The sequence below is a fragment of the Heteronotia binoei genome, chromosome 8, assembly GCF_032191835.1.
Source record: "Heteronotia binoei isolate CCM8104 ecotype False Entrance Well chromosome 8, APGP_CSIRO_Hbin_v1, whole genome shotgun sequence".
NCBI lineage: Eukaryota > Metazoa > Chordata > Lepidosauria > Squamata > Gekkonidae > Heteronotia > Heteronotia binoei.
Window position 1 is genome coordinate 93,618,870 of NC_083230.1, and position 22,482 is coordinate 93,641,351.

The following is a 22,482-nucleotide window of genomic DNA, read 5'->3' on the forward strand; positions in this document are numbered from 1 at the left end:
AGTGTCTTTAACATTAAAAAGCAGCTGTGTATGTATATTATATGTAGATTTTTGTTTTGGGGAAGGGCCCATAGCTTAGTGGTAAAACATCTGAGCATCTGCTTTGCATGCAGAAGGTCCCAGGGTCATCTCCAGGGTTTTTTTAAAAAAGGATCAGATCATGGGAAAGTAGATTTTTTAAAATACCCCATGTTTCTCTACCATAAGAAGTCTCAAAGTGGCTTACAATTTCCTTCCCTTGCTCTCTCCACAAGAGGCACCTTGCTAAGAACATAAGAGAAGCCATGTTGGATCAGGCCAGTGGCCCATCCAGTCCAACACTCTGTGTCACACAGTGGCCAAAAAAAACCAGGCGCCATCAGGAGGTCTACCAGTGTGGCCAGGACACTAGAAGCCCTTCCACTGTGCCCCCCCAAGCACCAAGAATACAGAGCATCACTGTCCCAGACAGAGAGTTCCAAAAATACGCTGTAGCTAATAGCCACTGATGGACCTCTGCTCCATATGCTTATCCAATTCCACAGAGCCAGATTAACAATTAGGCCAAGTAAGCACTGGCCCATGGACCCCTACACCTTTAGGGGCCCCAGGCCGGCTCCCCCCTGGTTTCCCTCTTACTTGCAGCCCTCCCAGCCTGCACGTGCAGCCAGCAACTGAACTGCTCTTTGCCCAACTTGCCTGGTGTAGCTGCTGCTGGCATTGTTGCCAAGTTTCCTGCCTCTTCTCTGGAGCTCAGTAAAAGGGGTTTTTAAGAAGGTGCCTGTAGGCTGCATGGGCAGTGGGGCGGGCACTCAGACTCTGAGATAATTTGCAAGCCCCCCCCCAAGATTTTGACTGCCTAAGGGCTTCCACAGGGTTTAATCCGGCACTGCAATCCCCTCTTGTTAGGTAAGTAGGGCTGAGAGATTTCTGAAAGAAACTGTGATTGGCCCAAGGTCACCCACCAGGCTTCATGTGGAGGAGGAGTGGGGAATCAAACTCAGCTCTCTTGATTAGAGTCCACTGCCCTTAATTACTACAGAACTTTGACCTTCCCTTTAGACCTGGAAGAGCAGCTGCCACTCTGAGCAGGCAAGACTGAGCTTGATATACCAAGGGTCTCATTTGGTAGCAGGCAACTTCATGTGCTCAGGTCTTTCCCCTGGATAAATCAGCCCCCCTTTCCCAGCTAGCATTTATCTTGGTAGGGGGAAAAATTCAGGTACCCATATTGTACCTCTTCTTTCTCCGTATTGTTCCTAATAAGAGCCCTGGTGACAATTTTTCTCAGAGGACCAGTTTGGGGGAAAACTCTGCTAACCATAACAATGCCTCCTCCATGACTGTTTTTGAACAATACAGATAATGTCAGATTACCCATTCACAAATACTGTATATAATATGTAGTCTGACCTTCAAATTATCCACATCTAATCTGCATATTCAGTAGGCAGTGGAAAGATATCTAGGCAGAGTTCAACCCCTCTCAGAGTTTAAGAATGGGAAAATGATGATGAAATACTCGTTAATTACTTGCAGGGGTGTTTGGTATTGAGCCAGTAATGAGGAGGGCAGGATATAAATTTAATAAAACAATTTTTTTTATGGCTTGAGAAAACTGTCCCAAAGGCACAAACCTCTCTCTGTGTGTCAGTATGTAGAGAAAGAGAGCAAATTGAGTAAAAACTGATCACTTCTAAAACATATTAACTATGGTTCCATCATCTCACATCGTCTCTTGCTTATAAAATTGTATAGACACATCCTCACAGTTACTGTTGCAGCATGCAAAATCTTGCCGTTGATGAATGACAGCAAAGCCTACAAAAAGCCACATGTAACTTGATCACTTGGCAAAACCTGAATAAAAAGTTCTAGTAACTTGGCACAGTCTCTTTAGCAGTCCAGGGAATAATTCTAGAAAAAGCAAAATGATGAAATGTAGGTTTTGAAGAGTTGGAGGCAGGGGAGGAGGCCTTGATAGGTATTCAAAGGTCATTGTGATTTGATTGCTAGAATACCACTGCAGATAAGAACAGCAGAGGCTGGGGTAAAAAATACAATACCTTTGTCTTACCAGGCATCTGGTCCCAAGAGGTCATTGCACCAAAGTGACCTAGAAAGCAATCCTAATGAGAGTTACCTCCTTCTCAATCCGTTAATGAATGTACCTTTGCTTGGGACTCTACTGTCAGCAAGCAAGATTAAAACAGCAACATAGTTAAAGAAAGAAAGATGAAATTAAAATGGTTTCTCACTTTTGGGCAGCGGTGTTAATCATGCAGCCCGTGGGCTGAATCAGGCCCCCGGAAAGCTCCTATCGGGCCTGCAAGCAACTCACTGTCATCTGCTCCCTTTTCCCTCTCTTGCTTCCTTCTGCATCACAACTTGCTTTACCAGGCTCGCTCAATTGCACAGGAGCTACAGAGCAAAGCTCCCCCCTTGGAGAGGAAGTGGGGGAAGGAGAGCTAGTTTTGCCAGGCTCTCTGAACTGAACAGTAGAGCTACTGAGACAAGCCTCTCTTCCTTCCTCAACAAGCCAGTGAGGTGGATTAGGCTGAGTGTACACATTTGTCTGTGTCCTTTATAAAGTTTATATCTTCTCTACCTGGCATTACATTTTATGACACACAAGGCCCGGCCAACAAGGTCAAGATCCAGCCCCCATAACAATTAGTTCAACACCTCTGCTTTAGGGCCATTAAGGGGAGGGAGTTCCAAAGCTGTGGTAGAGGGCCTATTCCATCTTGCAAGCAGCAACTGAATAAGATCCAACACATTCTCCTTTGTTCTGCAGATATATACTCCTGGACATGGCCAGAGGCGTGAGTTAAAAGGTAAGAGCTAAACAGCTGTTGGCCTGTGGAACTAAGTGAGCAGGATTTTACAGTCCAGGACTAACCTAGGATGTTGTTGGTACACTTTTTGCTTATTTTATTTGTTTAAATTGTACCTCTATTTAAACTCTGCTTTAGTATTTTTGTCAGTTGCTTTAGTACCTGTTGGGGAGAAAAGCAGGACACAACTGCCTAAATAAATACATACATAACTCTGGATTGTATCATCTATTCTATTCCAGAGAGGTAGCCTATCACAGTGAGAGTTTCACTTATTGATCTTAAGTCACAGGGAAGTTCATATGAGAGAAAATTCTCCATCACAGTGATAAGAAAAATCTGAAAGCTCACATGGACCAATAGCTGTAAATTTTAACCTGCGGTGGTGGGGGGTGGAGGAGACGATTCTACACACTACACAAATGCAAATACACATGGATCACAGAGTGTACATTCAATAGGGAACCTTAACTAATCCTAGACGCTTGTGGTCTCTTAAAGATTAAAAAAAAATTCCAGCATAAACTCAGTAACTTGGTTTGACTCTAAAATTGGATCCACAACAAAATCAACATCAGTGAATGTGTTCAGATTTAAGCAAATGTTATAAACGCACACACACGTATTTACCATACTCTTTTTGTCAGCTTTTTGGATTGTGTAACCTGAAATGTTTGCATTGCCATCATCCTTTGGTGGTTTCCATTCCAATGCAGCGTTTTCCCCCCAGACATCTACAATCGATACAACTTGGGGTGGTCCTGGACGATCTGCAACCATAAAATGTTGTCCGTATTATGAATGCTACTACTGAATGCAATTTTTCTTAATTTCCATAGGCTTGGATCCAATGGAGTATTTCTGCAGATGGAGTGATATCCATTGTTCCTGACCCACTCTTCTGCTGTGAGTCCCAATACCTCCCCTCCAATTCTGTTTCTGGTGACCTCCTGTCTTATTCCATCTGCAAAAATGCCAACTGGATCAAAAGCACAATTTATACTGTTTGGAAAATTTAGCTTTTCTGGGGTTACTTTGCACACATATCCCAATTGAAGCTTCACTTCCAATTCTGCAGATTTCTGCAAGACTAAACAAGGGTACAGCTCGTAGAATGTGATAAAGGACATCTCCAGAGCTTTTCAGCAGAGCAGCAATATGGAGCAGATCTTGAGCTTGAGATAGAAACACCACATCAGGGGTGAACTGGGAAGGGGAAATGGCCCTGGAAAAGGGAACTATCTCTTGGCCTGCCCTGCCACTGCTCCCCAAAAGAAGAGAGGGAAAGTAAGTTTGATCCCAGCAGAAGTTGGGTTCAGGTAGCCGGTTCAAGGTTGACTCAGCCTTCCATCCTTCTGAAGTCAATAAAATGAACACCCAGCTTGCTGGGGGGGAATGTAGATGACTGGGGAAGGCAATGGCAAACCACCCTATAAAAAGTCAGTCGTGAAAACATTGTAATGCAACGTCACCCCAGAGTTGGAAACGACTGGTGCTTGCACAGGGGACTACCTTTACCTTTAAGTAGTCTGTGTGCTCAGAAAAAATGGTTAGTCTGAACTTTTTTAACATGCGGTCAAGTTGTAGCAGATTTATGGAAACCCCATAGGATTTTCAAGGCAAGAGACTAACAGAGGTGGTTTGTCATTTCCTTCTTCTGCATAGGAAAGGAAAGGTCTCCTGTGCAAGCACCAGTCATTTCCAACTTTGGGGTAACGTTGCTTTCACAATGTTTTCACGGCAGGCTTTTTACGGGGTGGTTTGCCATTGCCTTCTCCAGTCATCTACACTCCCCCCCCCAGCAAGCTGGGTATTCATTCTATCGACAGTGGAAGGATGGAAGGCTGAGTCAACCTCGAGCTGGCTACCTGAAAACCCAACTTCCGCCGGGGATCAAACTCAGGTCGTGAGCAGAGCTTAGGACTGCAGTACTGCAGCTTTAACACTCTGCGCCATGGGGCAACCCTGCAATTCCTTGGTGGTCTCCCACCCAAATACTAACCAGGGCCAACTCTGCTTATCATCTGAGAACAGATAAGATTGGGCTACCCTGGGTTATTCAGGTTAGGCAATTAAATATATCCATTTCCAGTTGCTTACTCCCTAAATTCCTTCTGATCAATGTTTAGGGGTAAATGAGCATGGCACTGAACCGAACTGCCTGAACATCACAACAAATAAACTATATACTCCTTTCCATCATACATTTTTTTAAAAACATACCGACTATCTGAATATCTATTGTGGCTTTGTCCACCAAGTTTTCTACTTTGACTTTCATGTCATATTTCCCAGAGTGGATCCTTTCTGCCTTTCGGATGAAGATTATAGTGTCATTTTCACTGTTGCGAATGTTAATTTGGTTCTTGTCTACATGGGCACCGTTTTTCTTCCATGATATCTTAGGTCTTGGTCTTCCCTGGGAAAAAAAAATATATATACCATCATAGTAGTATATTGTCTTGCAGATGATCTTTAAATATAAACCTAAAGAGCAAAAAAGATAGCAGATGGAAGTTGGTCAGCTACTTTATGAGCCATCATTGCAGGAACGAGAAGGAATCTTGTGCAATTGCAAAAATTAATGCTCGAATGAAGTGTGCCAACGTTCAAGACGCTGCAAGACTCTTGTGTTTGCTATAGTAGATAAACATAGCTACACCTCTGAAATTATCAATGCAAAGCCATTTTAGCCAGTGGAACACATTAATATATGCTACATCTGTTTTGTTATTTTTGGGTAAGTTTGGCAGCCTCCAGATGGGTTACACCTAAGAAAATCTAAAATACTATGAACAAATAACTATAATAATCTTTACTATATTTCAAATATAAATATATCATATATATCTCCAAAGATATATCAGCCTGGGAAACTCATACAAGATAATGACTCATCCCTATCCCACCTTCCTGAGTAGCTATAAATTACCTGCCTACCATCTTCTTCTCACTTTGACACAGAGAGAACTCTAACCTTCTGTGTTATACCTCTGAGGATTCTAGTCGCAGCTGCTGGCAAAATGTTAGGTTCAACAATGCCAAGACCACAGCCATACAGCCACTGTCACATAGCTAACAATTAAAGTCTGAATATCTGAAAGTCCAGACAAAAAAGGTGACATAATGCAAGAGAGTGCTTTCTAGCCTACATTTTTTTTAAAGTGAAAGCATTTTGAGCTTGTGAACAACATCGGAAGTTTAGCCTTGCTGAATCTTTAACATACATATATGGGTGATTTAAAAGTCTTTAGCTAAATCTTTGAATTTTTAACTATGTATTAGAAGAAGAAGAACCCTTTTTGTAGATATCAGTAGACTATCAAGTACAGTGGGCTGCCAGTCTCCAGTTGGGGCCTGGAGATCTCCCAGAATTACAACTGATCCCCAGACAAGAGAGGTGAATTCCCTTGGAGAAAATGGCTGCTTTGAAGGATGGACTGTATGGCATCACAGCTGTGCTCAGCTCCATCCTTTCCCCAAACTCCACCCTCCCACACTCCACCCTCAAATCTTCAGAATTTTCCCACCCTGGAATAGGCAACCCTACCTAGCACTGTGTTTCATCTGTTGGTCAACCAGAAGCACAAGCACGGAACATAGGCCAAAACCTATTCCTATTGTTGCTGCCCGACACCTATATTCAGTGTTACAGTTTCTGCCATTTAAATTCCAGTGTTACAGTTTCTGCCATTTAAATTCCTCATATCCTGTTCTTTTTTATATCAGTAGAGCTGGGCACAATAACCATTGTTTGCAACACACTTACTGAGTTATTTTTGGAATTTCAGCATCTGCAGAAATGTGTGCTAAGACAAGAGTTCTAAGAATGAGAGAAAATGTAAATTTGTTTCTTACCTGGAAGGGAATTACAAGATTCACAGCTTCTCCAACCCGTCGAATATAAGTTTGCTTTAAGTGTCTTGGCAGGCGAATCTTTGGAGGCTCTTAATTTAAAAAAGGCATTTATTTTTTAATATTTGTTTAATTAGTATTGCAGAGTGATAACATAATAACAAGATGCCTTTTAATGTGTCCATCTAATAAGGTATTGTCTACTCTGACTGACAGCACTTCTTCAACACCTACAGCAAATGATGTTCTTAGTTTTGCTACCTGAGATACAAGAGTGATGTAACTGAACACAAGATTTTCAGTAAGCAAAGTATCTGTGATATCACAGAGCTATGGCCCCTTCTCAAATTAACAGGTTGGATCCTCTGGAAGATTTCCATATATACAAGATTCCTTGGCAAGTGGAAGACAGTTTTTCTGTCTGCTTGCACTATGTAAAAGGGAATGAGGATGAACAAGCTAAAACTTAATCTTGACCAGACAGGGGTTCTCTGGGTTGGTAGAAAGCAAGACTGGGACTTCATATCTCTCCTCTCTTAGATGGGGTTATATTCCCCTTGAAAAGCCAGGTTCTCAGCTTGAGAGCATTGCTTGACAGCAGTTACCTTAGAAAACAAGATGGCTGTGATGGTCAGGATGGAGTGCTGCATCTGTTCCTGGTTTAGTTAGATATATCCACAGTGATCCATGCCTTAGTTACATTTAGACCAGACTACTGCAATGCACTCTACTTGGGGCTAGCCTAAAAGAGTGTTCAGATGCTGCAAGCTAGTGCAGAATGCTGTGGCTAGACTGCTGATCTGGGCCAGCTACTGGAAACATGCAACCCTGATACCACAGAAATTGCACTGGCTACTGATATGCACTCAAGCCCAATTCAAGGTGTTAGTTTTCTCCTTTAAAGCCCTATGTGGCTTTGTATCCAAGCACCTGAAGGACTATTTTCTCCCTTACATAGCCTTGCCAACCTCTGGAACTCTTTCCAAGAGAGATTCATTTGTCCCCTTCTGTTGCCATTTTCTGCTAGCAAGTGAGGACTTTTTTGTTTCATTTGACATTCCTGACCAATCTTTTAATTGTTATATTTCTGCTTTTGCATGTGTTTTAGTTCTGTTTTTAATGGTGTTAATGATGCTGTGTGGGTTTCTAATTGGTTTTAATCATTTTAAAATGTGATTTTATTATGCACATTTTAATTTGCTAGCTGCCTTGGTGGCCTTGTGAGGGCAGAAAAATGGGACACACATTTTGTTAAATATATATATATTGAATTGTATCCTCACTATCTTTTTGGTGTGTGTAAGACATAGCGCAAGGGATTTTTTCTGATAAAAAAACAGATTAAAGGAATTTATGTGAACTATCTGTTGTACACTATATAGCTTCATGTTAACATGATTATGTATTAAGAATTATATTGAAGTGCCACACATTGCTTCAACCATTGTGTAACTGCCTGCATGAGCTGCTGCATCTTGTTCGAAGTACATTTTCTTTTCTACTCACACATTGGTGGCACCAACTCAGCCACTGTTGTTACTGATCAGTTTTCAAAAAATGTCATCTAATCAGGGAAGGGCTCGCTACAACTGTGTGAGCCCCTGCCCATAGTCTTGCCAGTACAGAAGGAGGAGGTCAAAGAACAAGCAGATATATGAACCTGTGGGTATATAAATCCCCACATACGAGATCTGAAATAAACTGGAGGAGGGGAAGTACTCACGTCTAAATAGGAAACATTATTGCCTTAAAATGGATCAGAATGAGTCACAGGTACACAGTTAATCTCACCGATAACTTCCTTGACTAAAATGGGCTGCGGGTGCATTCTAGGGTCACTGGAACCTGCTGCATTCACTGCTTTTACTCGGACAAAGATTTTGGCTCCAGTTGGCAGACCGGTGATGGTGAATTTTGTTTTGTCAGTGAGATCTGGATTGGCCACAATCCATTCTTCCGCTGGATAGGGAGGAACCAAAAGAGTGGGGTGGGGGAAAGGGAAGGAAGACCATTCAGAATTATATTTCAACACTTATCTATGATACTTCCAGTTTTTAAGAACATTTTTAAGAGTGCAACAAACAGCCTGTATTTCACTTATTGGTGGTATTTGCACCATTGTGGCCAGCCCACTAGTTCCACCTATGACACAGACTATTGGCTTTTCCGCACTCTCATTTTCCTTGCTTGTGTTCCCCATTGCTTCAGGAAGGGGGTCCTTTTCCCTTGGTTTTGCTCTCTCTAGTGGACACCTTTATATTACGTCGCTGTATCTTTTTATTTTTTGCCATCAGGTTACAGGTGACTTATGGTGACCCTGTAGGGTTTTCAAGGCAAGAAACGTTCAGAAATGGTTTGCTATTGTCTGCCTCCATGTCATGACCCTGGTATTCCCTGGTGGTGTCTCATCCAAATGCTAGTCAGGGCTGATCCTGCTTAGCTTCCCAGGTCTCACAAGATTCGGCTAGCCTGGGCTGTCCAGATCAGGCAGCTAGCATATAGAAATCATACAAAATTTCAAATAGTAGCTTCAGCAGCCAGTATGAAGCCTGGGGAGAGGACTTTATGGCTTCCTGTTGAGATCAGGAAGAAGGAGGACTGGACTGCAGTCAACTGTTTGCCTCCTCTCCAAACAGTCAATGTCTAATGGGGAGTATGAAGCACAGTAACAATAATTGCAGCAGCCAGGCCAGCAAGAGTCCTGGGGAGAGGACTAGAAGTGAACAATTCGGAACAGTGAGAAAGGCTAAACCAAAAGAACAAGCCACTAGACAATCAAACTAACAAACGCCTTATTCCAGCTTTCCTTTTTATCTTCGTTGTTCCTGTATACTTCAGATGGAAATAGCAATAGCCAATGTCTGAAAGCAACAGGTATACATTACTGGTATAAAAATGATGCTAAAATTTTAGCAATGCAAGTATAAAGACACTGGATTGAATCCAGCACCAACTTTTTCCTTGCACAAGAGGCCTTATTAGCAGTTTGCACAAGACCATATTAGCAGTTTGCACTAAGTCATACTAATCATATCTCACTTTTGCAACACCTTGTGCAACCAGTTTATGGGCACTATGATATACAGGGAGGAGAGTGCTAGATGTTGTACAAGATGGAAATTAACTAAATTTATTTATGTTTCTGCTTGCACTTTTTAGATCCAAGTCAGTGTGCTCAAGTAAATTTAGCAGTGGTCTGTGCAGGCCTAATATCTGGGTTCAGGCTTTTGTTTATGCTTTAGCCATAAACACATTTCTGAGCATGGATGGAAAAGTCACCATCTCCCAGGTTCTGCTCTCCCTTATGCCAAAGGGACTTGTCTCCCAGGACTGTGGTGAAGACAAGCAAAACAAAGGTTGCAGAGTACTGCACACATTACCATTGCTATACATGTGATAAATAAGAGAGTTCAAGTTTTCTGAATTTTTACTCAGTCACCCAAATTTCCTCATATCTTTTCCACAGTAAGACAGCACTGCCCAAAATATCAAAAAGTCCATCAGACAGTAGCTTTAAATATCTTCACTGCAAACTTTACCTTCCAGGTCACATGTTGGATCCAGCAATTCACCATCATACACTTCTGCCGATAAACCTTATGAGAGTCCATCATTACAATTAATTCAGAGGCACCCACTTTCACACCAGCAAGAAGTGAGTCAGTAGTTAGTATTCCCTGTTAGTACGTATACAGAGATATGTACTGCACCTTGAAGAAGAGCTTCAAGATGATTGAGGAACTGGGGAGACAGTGAAATCATTAAGCTTGTGTGTGGATGTGTGTGGGAGGCCTACTCTTATCAACCAGTTCTTTATCTGTTTTCCTCCTTTGTTTCTGTGAGACTGAGGCGCCAACCACAGATCAAAGGGGGGAGGGAAGCATAATGAACAAACCAGAAGGAGGATAAAAGTTTTCATATAGAACACTCACAGGTTGGTTTAGCTGTCTTGTCTTCAGTCTGCTCCAGGCCCCCGTCTGCCTCCTCACTATTAATTTCCTGTGAACAAGTGTTTCCCTCGCCCTCTGTGGTGGGCGTCTGGGGACCTAAATGATTTGGAAAGCACACATGGGATTTTACAGCCATAGGCAGAAGGGCCTTTTAGACGGCTATTATCTGAGAAACTGAAAAGATGAGAAACTGGGAAAAAAAGAAGAGATAGGCAGGAGAAATCCGTTGAGAAAAAGAAGATTAAAGTGCAGTAGTCCAGAATAAGATAGAGTGAGAAGAAAAATAAAGGAAATAGAGAAGAGCAACAGCATGAAGGGCTATGCTGATGTAGGAGTGGACTGCAATGCACTAGGTGTTGAGTACCACAAGAAGTTCTTGTTTGCTATTGAACAGCTTGCTTTCATGCCCCGCTGGCTTTGGTAGCCCAAAATAGAGCATACCATATAACTAGTTCACTGGATCACAGTCCATGATTAAAAATCTCTTGGGCATGTCTTGCTTGGTGAAAATAATGACAAAAACTTCACTGGGTCTCATGGCCAGTAATGTTGTTGAACTTCAAAATGGGCAGTAAGTGGACAATATGCTACAGTAATATGGAGAAGTAGGTATGTAGAATGTGCAGCCAATGCTACTTTTGTGTGTGCTAGAAAACTTGTGTGTGCTAGAAAACTTGAGTACTTGCCTACTTACAGAAATAATTCTACTGGAATAGATACTTTACTTGTGTGTGTGTGTGTGTGTGTATGTGTGTTAAACTGATAGTTCTACATAGCTATTTTTTCTATCAAGTTTCTGATTCTGAACTTCACATGTAAATTGGATACATATTGAGAAAATAATGGGTTCAGAGTACACATTTTGTTTGGATTTGTTAAGTAGGTTGAGAATGTCTAGAATTGTTGGTTTGTTGGTCTAAAACAAAGATCTTCTTGCACAACAATCCATGGGCATTTTTATCATATGTCTTTGTTCATGGAGTTGGGACAAACTGAGGTCATTGCCATAAGCAGCACCTTATTTTGCTGTAGATGTTTTTTCTCCTCTCAGTCACAAAGAGTAAGAAATACAGAATAGACGAGGGGATCCCTTCCTTACATCAACATTTTCCTAGCTGACACTTCCATGTCGCTAGAAAATTTGAGTACTTGTCTACTTAAATAATTCTACTGAAATTGTTAACTCTATTTATTTTGCATTTTAAATGGCTGATTCTGAGATGAAAAAGAGGAGAATTGTGAGTCCTTAATTATTCAGTGGGTCAGCATTTTCACCTCCCAAAAGCTACTTATTCTCTTCTTGGTAGTATAAACAAATCTATGAAGGGAATGAGTTAAGGGGGATCATTATATTTGTTCACTTCACTAAACTTATGAGTAATATTGGATACTTTGAACTTACATATCTGTATGTTATGGGATGTAATACTGGCTTCACTGTAATCAGGAAAACATCTTTATCAACTGTATAAGGGAGCCATGCTGTCTGTATTCTCAAAGCCACCTTTTCTCTTCTACCCCTTTATATTGTTCATAAGTAGCCCTAACAGTATCCCATTCAAGGGCAACAGAGAAACAGAGAGAGAAGAGAAAGAGAATGATTACAAATTGATAGATTAAGTAAGCAGAAGAGAAGAAAGGAAGAACTGAAAAAAGTGACAGCTGAAAGATTGACAGTCAAAGAAAATACCTGGAGACTCAGGTGAAATGTTAAACTCTGTAGAAATATTAGTTGAAAGAAAGATACTTGGAAAAAAGATGAAGAACAGAGAAATTCACAGATTGAAAGACTAGAGAAAGGAAAGAAGGCAGAACGAGAGAAACAGTGACAAATACCACAAGGGTTTTTTTCATATTCTTTTGAAAGTTTTGTTCCAACGTGTTACAATATATACATAAGTAGCATTAATTGTGTATATATAGGTGTATATCTAGATATGCAAAGCATATGTAGAATATACAGAATGCACACAATGTTGTTTGTAAAATACATTGCCATTTGTATTTTATCTGAGGTGGGTAACACCAAAATGACAAACACAGCTGTCATTTTGAGATTTCTTCTTAATGCTTTTAAACCTATCTGAAAGAAAAAAGTAAAGGTTTTGCTCTGTTCAACAAGTACACACAGAAGTTAGATATGCCGAATCCTGAAACATTTGTTGGAAGTCTTTCTCCTTGTTAATGCTAGATTGACCATTTGTGGTACAGTTTAGCATACCCATGGGTTATACAGAATTTTTTTTTCTACAGTTGTTCCCTAAAATCTGACCAGCAGGTAATTCATATAGTTATCACACAGTGACTATATGCTGTTATTACCACATGACTTTTTTTGATATGGCACATGAGTAGGGTTGCCAACCTCCAGATGAGGCCTTGATATCTCCCAAAATTACAACTGATCTCCAAACTACAGAAATGGGGACTTGGGTGGGGTGGGATGGCTGCTCCAGAGTATGGAGTCTGTGGCATTATACTCTGCTGAAATTTCCCCTCAGGCTCTACCCCCAAATCTCCAGGAATTTTGCAACCAGAAGTTAGCAGCCCTATACCCTGGTCCTGTGAATGCTTTCCTCAATCTGTATTTAAAATATTTGTCAGGGTGCAATGAATCACAATCTCAATAAATGTTAAACCATACACTATAAACAATACCAGTTTATTGTGCCCAACCACCAACTAAAAATGATCATGTGAATCAGTTTTTTATTTACCAAGTGAAAAGTCTTAAATCCCAGTTATACCCTTGATAAATGATGTTCATGACTCAAGTTGACTTCCCTGACAGTTGCGTCAAGAGCAGAGCTTAATAGGAAGACAGATTCAGCTTCTCAGTCAACAGCTTTTCAACACAGGAAACATTTCTATCACAATATCTAAGCAGCTTATTGAAATTCCAATAATTTGTCCAGTGCACTGAAATTTTGTTAATTCATCCAGTTTCATTTAAAAGAGGCTTGGAGCCTCAGGAATATTTCCACATTTATGGAGGGAAGGGATTTTTGCTGATTCTGCCCCCCACTGCAGACCCGGGAGAAGTGCAATTCACCAGCAGTTAGATGTGGGTTGAATAAAACTTCGTCCATTCTGGCAGTATAACAAAACAGCTGTCCTCAGCTAGCCTGCCATCCTATAAAAATGAGATGAGATAAACACTTTTGCAAATTGTGTCCTGATGGAGCTGTCTATCCTGCTTTTATCTCATATCAAATCTTAGCCTTTACTTTTCATTGATATACAGTATATTCCACAGGTAATGTCATAGAAATGAGCAAAACAGGTGAGGATTCTGAAAAGCTAAATTTGAATTTTTTAGCTCATATTTTCTTTGATTAGCATTATCCCCCATTGGCCAGATATTGAACAAAGCTGCTCATCCATTTAACCCTACATGGGAAAACGTGAGACAAACTATATCTGAAAATAGAGCAAAGTTTGAGTCCAGTGGCACCTTTAAGACCAACAAAGTTTATTTCTGGCTATCAGCACACAAAAGCCTTGTTGGTTCAGACCAACATGGCTACCCACCTGAATCTATACTTGAATGTTTGCAGTGGCTTATATTTCTTGTAACTAATTATTACACAGTTTGTTTTTCCACACGTTTAGCAGCATATTTGAGTGCTGAGCATTTGAGAATGCTGAACTATTGTTAAGGGTAAAAGATGTTTCTTGTGGGATGTAGATTTTCCGTGTAGTGGTGTAGTTTGCCTTAGGAACAATTCACATAATCATTTTTTAACTTGGTGAAGGGAATGAATGAATTGATTCAAGCCATTTTAGGCTGTTGCATTGAACCAGTGAATGTGTCTGTCCAGTTTACAACTTTTGAAACATTCTGGGGAATCCTCAAGTGAGATAAATCACAATCTGGTATAAGTCAAACATTCCCAAAACCAGATAAGTTGGTATCTGGATGAGTATCAAGCATTCACAAGATCAGTTTGACACCAAAATGAAAAGGCCATACCACACCAAAAGTCAATGTGACTTTGCAATATGAGAAATGATGATGTGGACAGTAGGTAGTATATGGGTCTTCATATTTTTGCACTTACTAATTTAAGGAGATAATTACTTCTCAACCCCACCCCCCTTTCCCTTCCTTTCTAAATCAGATATGTCCAGGATGCTACTGAATGTAGACATTTCATGATCAATGGAATAAATATCCCTCAGGCTTTACTTTATGAGTCACTGTAAGGAACTGCCAGTTGAAAATATAAAAACAATCATTTTATGAGCAACAGGACAAACAATCTGGAAATCAGGCAGACAGGATAGACTCAGATACTTGGGAGAATCCACATATTACATGCATTACATGTGGAAACAACCTCAGATAGAAAAAGTTGGACAGCTCTCACTGAACTGAAGCATAACACAGTTGCTACTTACTTCCTTCAAAGCAATACTCTATTACATAGCCATCTAAACCTGCAGCTCCAATTTGGTCTGGTGGCCGCCACTTCATGGTGACTGTAGTATCGGTTACAGAATCAACTGCCAGACAGGTAGGCGGACTGGTGACAGCTGAAAAGGCAATGAAAGTAAGTATGTGCATTAGCAGCACAACCTCAGGATCCATCACTCCCCATATTTGGAAGTTGCTGACATTTTGTTTTGCTCTGTTTCTCGCTCACCGTTCAAATGCCAGTCTTTATGCATTTGATTTACTTTGTGCAGATGCTTGTCTTTTGCTGGACTGTGAGAAGTTGTTTTGCGTTTGATTAATTAAAAATGAGCCCAATTCTAAGTAATGTTGTTGACCTTTAAAACCACAAATATCTTTGGACCACAGTATTTGAGGCACCTTGTTTCAGCATAGGATCTGGTGCCTCTCCTCCAAACACTTCCCAAGTTTTAAAAAGATTGGACCAGGGGATCCAATTCTATGAGCCCCAAAGAAGGTGCCTTCCCGAACTACCCTTTTTTTCTTGCTGCTGTATCCCTGCACTATTTCCCCCCTTTTTATACTGAAATTCAATAAAAAAATTGAAACCAACGGAGGGAAGGCATTTAAAAGTTATGCAGTCCCTTTAAATGTGATGGCCAGAACTCCCTTTGGCGTTCAATCGTGCTTGTCACAACCTTGCTCCTGGCTTCACCCCAATGTCTCCTGGCTCCACCCCCAAAGTCTCCTGGCTCCACTCCCAAAGTCTCCAGATATGTCTTGAATTGGACCTGGCTACTCCTGTCTTATGTATCTGGATCTTTATTGCCTTCTATGGAACAGTGTATAGATGTCCAACATCCTTCCCTGACTATAGGTCTATGAATGCTTCTTGCACAAGTCTTCAAATTCTCATAGGTATATGCCAGAGCACTCTGTCCAAACAAACACATTTTATAAATGATTAACCAAAAATATTGCTACTCACCCAGTGGCACAAAGGGCTTTGAGGGCATGCTTGGTTTGGAAGTGCCTATGGCATTGACTGCAAACACTCGGACCTCATAGGCAACTCCTTCAATCATCTTTTTTGGCTCAAAAGTTGTTTCTTTAATAAGGTCAAAGTTCAGCCTCATCCACCTGGAGCTTTGTTTCTTTTTCCGTTCAATGTAGTATCCTAAGGATAAAGATGCATTAATGGCCCAGCATTTCTACAAAATGAGCAAATGTAAACATCAGTTTTATTATTCCTGTGGGTGACAACTGATAAAATGGTGCACGGGCATGAAAATCCAGACTGTGATGATGATGTTGTATTGTATCTTTTTTTCCTGTACATATTACTGAAGAAAGATGAAGAGAAGATATGGGACTGTTGCTTTTGGCTTACACCCAAACTATCACATATGGAATAAAACACATGAAAAGCAAGTGTCCTTTGTTGGTTCTGAGAAACTTGGTGTGGGGGCTGAATATCTTCCAGGAGGGTTTGGCGCCCACTAAACTTGGCCCCACTAACCTTGAAAATAGAACGGAAGAGTCAGCTAAATACTGAAACACCAAAAGAGTTGGTATGCTTGCTTACCTAAAATCGGAGATCCACCATCATACACTGGTGGTTCCCAAGTCATAATGCACCAATCTTCTCCTACATCAATCACATTTGGTGCTGCTGGAGGATCAGGAATATCTGTTGCAATCAAAAGAATTCACATTTGTTAAGGGGTTTTTTTCTGTTCCAAAAATGATGGCATTGATACAGCAACAAGACATAATTTGTTAATATACTAGAACAAAACCATGAACATGTTAGATGGAGATAGACTGTGTGCTCTCTTTGGATGGCCACTACTGTATCTAACAAAAAGGGACCGATTTCCCACTCATCTTACACCACTCTCAGGTTCCTCTTCTCAGTGAGGCTTCCTTCCGATTTCACACTATCTGCCCTGGGGCTGCAGCTAGCATCGATTTTTGCATGCCACAAACAGAAACCTCTAAAAACCAGTTTCTGTTTGCGGTGTGAAAAAGCCGACACTAGCTGCAGCCCCAGGGCAGATAGTGTGAAATTGGAGAGAAGCCCCACTGTAAGAGGAACCTGAAAGCAGCGTAAGGTGAGTGGGAAATCGGTCAGGATCTAATTCAGTGGCAAGCCTCCAGGAAGAAGAAAGCTATGAAATATTTCAGATGGCTCCCAATAGCCAAGTTTTCTACCATCATCCACAGCTAATAGTTAAGATGCAAACAAGCCTCTCTGATTATATATTAAATGGGAGAAGCTCAGGACATCATAAAGAGATTTCGCCAAACAGAAAAATGAAAAGAGATTTTTAATTGCATGGCAGTGGGTCAAACCTTTCAATGTAATTTTTATTACAGAAATAATGGTGGAGTAATGCAGTGGTCTTCAACATTTGCAGACCTGGGTCCAACTAAACATAATTCCAAATACCTTTATTGGCATAGAAATAAAAAGTATAGCAAATTTACATGGAGTTTCAGCTATAAAAACCAGTCAAACATCAAGAAGGGGAGCTAGTCTTTTGCTCCCTGATTGTTATGGCAGCCAGAAGGTACTTTGCAGTTAGGCTTGTGATATGGGAACATTGGTCAGATAGTAGGAAAAAAACTAACTTCGCTTCAGGTAATCCATAAAAATTAGACAGAGTGGTTTGACTATACGGTCCTGCATTTCCCCATAAAAATCACAATGAAGTAAGACATGGGTGACCGTTTCAAGGTGCCTTCCATTACATGGGCAGACTCTCCTGATAAGGGATGTTGGCAAACCTCCCAGACAGTACCGCTGAGGGTAGAACATTGAGTCTTGCTAACATAAAAGAGCGGCATAACTGGGGTGAAGTAATCTGGGAAAGGCAGGTGGCAGGCAGCCCATGATCGGGGAAGATACCAAATGCTAAAGGGGAACAAGCTTTATGTCCAGAAGAACAGTTTCAATATCTAAGATCCTCTGTTTCAGGATTCTGAATGCCTGCGTTTCACTTAGCATATAGAGGTTGTCCAGGGGTACACCTATGGAATGTATTTTCTTCTGGATCTGACTATACTAAGTGGAAACAAAGGAATCTGCTAGCATCATATGGATATAACTAGCAGGGTCTGCCCTAAAGTGTAGGCGTAGTCAAAACTTTATAGTTAGTAGCCATGCCCTGGTCTCAATCAAATGGGTTCTAGTCTCTAGGCACATTGTAGCATATCTAACACAGTTGGGGACCCCCAAAATACGGCGTAAAAATGCTGCCTGAATTTGCTCAAGTTGGAAATTGAGGGCGCAAACTCAAATGGGAATCCCATATAACAACTGAGAAACTGTTTTAGCATTAATAACATGAATAGCAGCTGGGACAAACTGGTTGCTGTTCTTGTAAAAAAAGCTAAACACCGCAGACGAACTACACCTTGCTGAGATGACTGCTTGCTTGCATTGTACTGTCCAGTAATGATTATATTGGAAAAAGACCCCCAAGTATTTGAAAGATTTCACCTGTTCAATATTATTTCCCTTGAGGCACCAGCTTTGTGGTTTCCAAGACTTTGAAAATACTAAAATTTTGGATTTTACATGGTTTATAGACAGGAAATTTGTCTCGCAGTATGAAGTAAAAGTGAGTAACAGGCACTTGAGGCCCTTCTGCAAATGTGACAGTACAACTGCATCGTCAGCGTAGAGCAATAAAGGGATACATGGGATACATTGAACTGCAATTATTAGCTTAGAGCTTGGTTGTATTATGGAAGGGGGACATTGCTTCAGTGATAAAGTCCACATGAGGCTTCTTACTTCAGGAAGGAAACAGAAGTCTTCTAGTGTAAAGGAACTTCATACTTCAACAGGATAGGAAGAGAGACTAGGATCAAGAGAGACTGCAGGAAGCATATCTGGCCCTCATGGTGGTTAGAAAGAGGAATTCAAGGGAAGGAAGGAACCTCTAAGTATACAATTCTGAGTAAACAAAGAGACAGCAGCAAAGAAGACAAGAGAAAAGATAACAGGAATGGACCTATCTAGCCATGCTAGTTCTACTGTCTCCTGTCCCAAGGTACTTGTACACCCTACAAAGGAACTTTGCACAATCTTTCACTTCCAACAGCAAGCACATGACAGTCATATGACATCAGATTTTTGTGACAGGAAGTGGGAAAGGACAATTATGATCTCAATGAGTCAACCAGTGCCATGAATAGCAGACCAAGAGAGTCAACTCAAGCTGAGCACCAGAGGTATACCATAATGAGGAAGAAGCTAAGGCTCAAAGCCATAGAGAAATCCCTTCACCACCACTGAGTGATCTCATCTCACCACCCTGCTGTTTCTGTGTGTGTGTGTGAAGAGAGAGGCAGGAGGTGTGGCACCCTTGCACCAAGGATGTGAGTTAGCATCAAAAAATGACAGTTCTGTTAAGGTTTATGGCCCATCAGGTGGGGTTCCATGATACAATAGATAGAATTCTGGATTGAAGAGTGAAAATTCCAGGTTTTATTCTTTAATCAATTATGAAAGAGTTCATCTGGTTGTCTTGGAGAAAACACCACAGTTTATCCTTAGTCGGGAATTATGAGATTAAGAACTATACAATGTGCATTGAAAATACCCATATGAATGATAAATTTTGAACCTAATTATGACATCTTGATACAAAAGCCTTTGCACTGACTTACCAACCACTTTGATATTGATGTGGGCTGTGTCTTCTCCAGCCTCATTCTTTAGCATTATTCTGTAGGTGCCTGAGTCGTCCCTCTCAGCAGAATCAATCACCAAACAACTGCTATCCGGATAATTCTCTGCTCGTATTCGGCTTGCAGAATCCATGAGCCACTATAATTTCATTTTGAAGAGGAGAAGGGGGAAAGAAGTAGCACACAGGGGATTGAAAACCAGGAAACAGGCAGATGAGAAACAGTAGAATGCATATATTAGGCTACAACCATTTGAGCAGCACAGATTTAAAAGTCCTGTGAACAAAATAAGTAGGGCCCAATTCTATGAGCTGCTGCAGGAAAAAAATGGTTAGAATGGAACATGATAATTGCCCTAGAATCATAGAGTTGGAAGAGACCTCCAGAGTCATCTAGTCCAACCCCCTGCAAAATGCACAACCTCTTTGTCCAATACAGTCATCTGCCGACTGATGGTATTTGCTTAGTGTCATGTCAGTGCTATCTCTAGGTGCAGCATAGTAATATCACACATAATACAACAGTGCAATCTTCCTAGAGTCTCATCAAGAAAAGTGGACTTTTAAGTGAAACAAACAAATGATTCATTCCACAACACTTGGAAGCAGTATGGTAGGGTGACACTCAGAATGAATGAGCCACCATGGAACACATTTTAAAATAGGGATGCCAACCTCCAGGTGGGCCCTGGGGATCCCCCGGAATCACAGCTCATCTCCAGACTACAGAGATCAGATCCTCTTGAGAAAATGGATGCTTTGGAGAGTGGACTCTGTGGCATTGTACCCCATATTCTATTCTTTAATCTCCAGGAGTTTCCCAATCTGGATGTGTCAACCCTACCCCCCCATTTTCCACCAATGGCCAGGGGGACCTGACAATCCTAGAACACAAGTCAATCAATGAAACCATAAGGCTATTAATACACTATTTTATGACCTTCTAAACTCTCCATGCTGCCTTCTAATCGTGTGTTGCCCCTTTTTAACCATACCTCTTTTGTCACAAATTTACTATCCCCACTGTCTTCTTCACATAAGGGTGGTAACTGAATTTTCCAGTTACTTTGTAGTAAACCATGACTATAGACTTGTAGTAGGGTGGCAGCATAGTGGAATGGACTTGGAACATTAGTATAGCTATGATGGCACATGTGGGTGTAACTAGGGGTGGGGGGGTGGGATTCATCCCTTTTGTTATAAAATATGTAGTCATAAAGCATACCATCCTTTCAACCTTTTAACATCCCTATCAGAAGGAATAGTGGGTCGGTTGCTTCCTGTTTAGGGCCAGAATTTTCAATCAAAAGAGTGACAGCTGTTCTATAAGCAGGAAATGAGAAATCATTAACCCTCCATTAACCCATCCCCAAGGATAGTTTAGATGACCCATGGTCCTACAAGCAGTGGGGATCTGCGGAGGGCATGTATGAACCTGCCCGCTTCTGTTCCACATCTAATATCAGTGGGTATTTCAGTTTGGCCAAATTCTTCTGTGTGGCGGCTCTGCATGCATTATCAATCCCAAAGTTTAATTTAGGACAGGGGTGGCCAATGGTAGCTCTCCAGATGTTTTTTGTCTACAATTCCCATCAGTCCCAGCCAGCATGGCCAATGGCTGGGGTTGATGGGAGTTATAAGCAAAAACATCTGGAGAGCTACTGTTGCTCACCCCTGATTTAGGAGATCGATAGCACATATTTAATTTAAATATTAATCAGTCATCTCAAACTATGATCCTCAAGATGGCTTTCAAGGAAAAGATTAAGTATGATTAAACCAATCAGCAGTTCTTGCATCTTCAGGAAGTGGCAGAGGCCAGAATATCCTTCCTCTATGTCCACAGTCTCTGGGTAATTGGTCTTGGAGCAGAGTATTCTCTCTAACAGAGAGTGGGGAACATAAGGAGAGCCCTCAAAGGCCCTCAAAGTCAATATGTTGTCTCCTAACACTGGATTTCAGAGATTTACCGCCTCTGAATATGGTGATGCCTTTTACCCATCATGACTAGTAGCACTGATGGAACTTTACTTCCTTACTCCATCTCTAACTTACTTCTAGGGTTGCCAAGTCCAATTCAAGAAATATCCGGGGACTTTGGGGGTGGAGCCAGGAGACTTTGGGGGTGCAGCCAGGAGACATTGGGGGCGGAGCCAGGAACAAGGGTGTTACAAGCATAATTGAACTCCAAGAGAGTTCTGGCCATCACATTTAAAGGGACAGCACACCTTTTTAAATGTCTTCCTTCCATAGGAAATAATGGATAGGGGCACCTTCTTTTGGGGCTCATAGAATTGGACCCCCTGGTCCAATCATTTTGAAACTTGGAGGGTACTTTGGGGAGAGGCACTAGATACTATATTGAAAATTTGGTGTCTCTACCTCAAAAACAGCTACCCCAGAGCCCCCGAAACCTCCAGATCAATTCCCCATTATACCCTATGAGAATCGATCTCCACATAGGGAATAATGAAGACGTTTCCCTTTCCTCCCCTCTCCCCCCCATTTCTGGCAAATCTGATGCAGGGGATTGGCCTCTCTACTCACGAGTTGCTGCCAGGTTCTTCACAGCAACACAGACACACCATCCCAAATTGAAGCCTTTCAATCAAGCCTCCGGAGGTGCAAAGGCACATGGTCCTTTGTGGGCGGGGGTTCCCCCCCCCGCCAGCCAGCTGACTGGGGGTGGGAAGCAGCCTGGGAAAACGAAGAACGGCTGCTGCGATCGGGGCTGGGTGGGAAGGGAAGGGCAAGGAGAAGGAGAA

At 41.5% G+C, this 22,482-nt stretch overlaps 1 protein-coding gene across 12 annotated transcripts in view; it reads right to left on the reverse strand.

Annotated features, from left to right (window-relative positions):
- Positions 1-22,482, reverse strand: part of MYBPC1 (myosin binding protein C1) — a 120,850-nt gene that overhangs the window by 14,772 nt on the left and 83,596 nt on the right. For 8 of the 12 annotated variants that reach the window (XM_060245625.1, XM_060245622.1, XM_060245623.1 and 5 more), the window contains 9 exons: positions 19,698-19,857; positions 16,603-16,707; positions 16,006-16,194; positions 15,023-15,157; positions 10,604-10,717; positions 8,463-8,630; positions 6,675-6,763; positions 5,040-5,235; positions 3,447-3,586 (listed from right to left, as the gene is read on the reverse strand). In XM_060245625.1, coding sequence (XP_060101608.1) covers positions 3,447-3,586; positions 5,040-5,235; positions 6,675-6,763; positions 8,463-8,630; positions 10,604-10,717; positions 15,023-15,157; positions 16,006-16,194; positions 16,603-16,707; positions 19,698-19,857 — 1,296 coding nt within the window. The remainder of the gene's footprint in view (positions 1-3,446; positions 3,587-5,039; positions 5,236-6,674; positions 6,764-8,462; positions 8,631-10,603; positions 10,718-15,022; positions 15,158-16,005; positions 16,195-16,602; positions 16,708-19,697; positions 19,858-22,482) is intronic. The other 4 variants (XM_060245631.1, XM_060245632.1, XM_060245633.1 and 1 more) reach the window with 1 other exon arrangement.